The 3,777-nt window shown below is 38.8% G+C and overlaps 1 protein-coding gene across 1 annotated transcript in view; it reads right to left on the reverse strand.

The window, feature by feature from the left end:
• Nucleotides 1-272: 272 nt before the first annotated feature.
• The window catches only part of AK6 (adenylate kinase 6), a 32,822-nt gene continuing 29,317 nt past the window's right edge, over nucleotides 273-3,777 (reverse strand). The window contains exon 5 of the mRNA XM_007943317.2: nucleotides 273-465. Coding sequence (XP_007941508.1) covers nucleotides 273-465 — 193 coding nt within the window. The remainder of the gene's footprint in view (nucleotides 466-3,777) is intronic.

Genomic DNA, 3,777 nt, shown 5'->3' on the forward strand with positions numbered 1-3,777 from the left:
CACTTGTCAGATTTATTTATCCCATAACAATTGAAGCATTAAACAATGACAGTCTTTACTCTCAATCCTTACTAATGTTATTTCATTATATTTGAGATTGTTTAGCTTTCTCATGGAGAAAAAAGAGCCCAGGCATAAACCTTTTATACTATCCACATGCTAGTCCTGCAACACAATTTTAACACAAAAGTTTTACTGATAGTTGGACAATTTCTATAATGTGGGGAGAGAGAGATCAGTAAGAGTGACTATAATGGGGCCAGTCTTGCAAGTCAAGAGCTATGATCTTTGATCCATTGTTCAATCCATTTCAATATCTGATTTATATTATTTTCTAGATCTTCTGGTTTATTGCTAGCCAGCTGATGCACTATTTCTTCGCTGTAGGATGCCATGGCTTCTTCATAAAGAACTTGGAAAATTTCACACTGAATATTGTCTTGTAGTTTTTTCTCATTATAACCCCTAAAAGGCAAAGAGAGTAATAAGAAACAAAAAGCAAACTAAATGAATTTAACTGGAATTTTAGGACCATAACAGAAATGGAACACTTTTGAATATAAAAAAGATTAAGGAAAAATACTTCCTATAGTCTCTACCTAGAGAAAACACACTGGCACCTGTAAATATGAAATTGCCTTGACAAGAGGACTAAACGGACCATGAGACCAATGTTTGTCTGTCTGAGACCGATCCCTCCCCAACAATTTGTCAGCCATTCAATTCATTACCAATTAGCAAACATGAGTACCTAACTACTTTTCAAGCTAGACTCCCAACTATGAGGTAAATAAGAAATCTATGATGATAGTCTTAACTATCAATAAAGTTAGAAGTTAAGATATACAGAAATAAGACAAATAGATGGCTGCACTTTGCACTAAGGGGCAAAGTGGACAAATTCAATCTTTGTCCCTAACTGTGTTGTGTGGTAAGGATCAGCATGAATCCAATCCCCAAAGTGTAGAGACAGGTCCAATCCTCACTGTCCCACTTTTCCATTCTACTGCCAGCTGCTCACATTAGACCCTTTCTCCAACCATAGCCACCTGAAGCTGGGTCAAAGCTCCCAAGTTAGAAGGACACTTTCTTTGAGACTGCCAAATAGACAGACACCAGCCCCTCGCTGGCTCTCACTGCCCCTGTGGGTTTGTTAATTCACTGGAACTCACAGAATCTCATGGAGAGTATACCATACTACAGATTTATTGTAACCAAAAAAGGTCCAAACAAAGAGACACAAACAAAGGGTGAGGTTTGGGAGGGGTCCCATCACGGAGCTTACATGTACCAAAGAGGGACATGCTACTCTCTCTCATGCATAGTCACCAACCAGGAAGCTCATCTGAGCCTTGAGGTTCAGAGCTCTTATCGGCCTCCTTATGTGCCCATGATAAATAAAATACGATATATCCATACAATGGAATATTATTTGGCAATAAAAAGAAATTAAGTACTGATACATGCTACAGCATGGATGAACCATGAAAACTATGCTATTTGAAAGAAACTAGTCACAAAAAACTATATAGTGTATGATTCCATTTATATTAAATGTCCAGAACAGGTAAATCCATACAGATAAAAAGTAGATTATTGGTTGCCCAGGTCTTGTGGGAGTGGGGGAGCTAGAAGGAAATAGGGACTGCTAATGGGTACAAGGCTTCTTTCTGATCTGATAAAAATGTTCTAAAATTGACAGTGGTAGCGATTACACAAATCTGGATATACTACAAACCACTGAATTGTATAGTTTAAATATGTGAACTATGATGTAAATTATATCTTTCTGTATTATTTTTGGAGTTCCTGGGTAGTACAAATGATTAGTGCATCTGGCTGCTAACCAAAAGGCTGGAAATTCTAGTCCACTGAGAGATGCCTTTGAAGAAAGTCCTGACCATATTTTATGAAAAATCAGCCATTGAAAACCCTATGGAGCACAGTTCTACTTTGACACACATGGGGTCACCATGAGTCAGAATCAATTCAATGGCAACTGTTTTTTTTTCTGTTTGTTTGTTTACAAAGAAAGAATGATTGACATTATAACTTATTCAGTAGTCAAAAAAGTTGATTTTTTTTCTTTATGGTGAGGGATAATTTGGCAATGGATAGTAGTGACGGTTGCACATAATCAATGTAATTGGTTTCATTAATAAACTATATGTGAAAAACTTTAAATTGGCAAATGTGTGTTATATATTTTTATATTTGTACAACAAAACAAGCTCTCTTAGTTTTTTTTATACATTAGTCAGTTGTGGCAGTTATGTTTGTGTGTCAACTTGGCTAGGCCTGGTTGAGTGGCTGGGCAGCTGGTGGTAGTATTCCCTGTGATCAGACTGGCAATCAGCTCCATGGTGGCAACTGCCATAAGCAGCTGAGTAGTTGCTTAAGGGATGTGGTCTGCTTCCTGTATATAAGGAGAAGCCTTGGGACTGGTCTCTAGCCCATGGCATGTTTGGACCTTGCATGTAGCCATGTCATTGCTCAGCAGCCGACATTGGGATATACAACGGACTTAAGTTAATGGCCTGCTGTGTGGTTTGGTAACATTGGGACTGTGCCTTTTTTACCTGTCAATCTTGGGGCTTCTCAGCCTCAACAGCCAGCAGCTGAGTGAAGAAATGCCTCTAGCTCCAGTAGGCCAGGAGCAGGAGGGAGAGCTGGACCCCAAGGTTGAGGGGCTTTCACCCAGGCCCTAGAGCCTGGCACTTTGAACTTAGACTTAAAGCCTCCAAATTGTAAGAATAAACTCCTGTTTGTTTAAGCCATCCCATCTGTGGTATATTCTTCTCAGAGCAGTACAAGGTAACCAGATCATCAGTCTTTGGCTATTTACATAAAATAGTAATTTTTAATCAAAACTTTGAACAGTGTTGAGACAAGGCATGTATATGTGATCTCTTCAAAAATGATCAACTAGAGTTCCTACTTCTTTGCTTAAACACTTTTAATAGCTTTTCACTGCATTAAGAACAAGGATGACGTTTTAGGCCTAGCCCCAACCAAACTTTCTCCATATAGAGTTGCTACTATACTCCCTTATGCAAGGATTTTTCCAAGTATCCCATCCAATAATGATCAGTCAGAGGTGCCCACATTCATTGAGAACCACAAATTGTGAATCTGCCCTTCAGCAAAATTGAGCTTCCCTGAGACAGCCCTCTACATGCTTCTAGAATCCTTATCTTCCCATAGCTCGGATCAAATGATGCTGGAAAAGTTTTCCATAAAAACTCTTTTCTGGTTATTCTGCCTTGAATCTGATGCTCTATTGGTGGGGCTAGCTAAAATATATTTTGAAAGTCATGAAATGTTGATTACTTCTGTTAGTTTTCCAGAAGCTTTCTTATTGGGAGGATAATCTGAGTGGACAATGTTCATTCAGTAAGTAAAGAATGCTGTTGGCTTGGCTGCCTTTTCCTCTGCTGCTGTCGTGTGCCATCGAGTCCATTCCGACTGACAGACACTGCAAGACAGAGTAGAGCTGCACCATAAAGTTTCCACAGGTTTTCAGGAGCAGATCCTTAGGTCTTTAATCCCAGAGTGGTTGGTGGGTTAGAAACTTTATGGTTAACAGCTGAGTACTTAACCAGGGCTCCTTTGTCTTTCCCTAGCAAGGCTTTAGATCAAGGAAAAAGCATTGCTAAATAGGGATTGTATATGACACATTTTACTCAATCAAATTATGAGTTGAGATAGTCATTTAATCAATTAGAAAGTACTGCCTATGTTTTTACAAATGAGCTTGTTTCTCTCAGATTCAAAATG

The sequence above is a fragment of the Orycteropus afer genome, unplaced genomic scaffold (assembly GCF_000298275.1).
Source record: "Orycteropus afer afer isolate SDZICR_OR568_19922 unplaced genomic scaffold, OryAfe1.0 scaffold00104, whole genome shotgun sequence".
Taxonomy (NCBI): Eukaryota; Metazoa; Chordata; class Mammalia; order Tubulidentata; family Orycteropodidae; genus Orycteropus; species Orycteropus afer.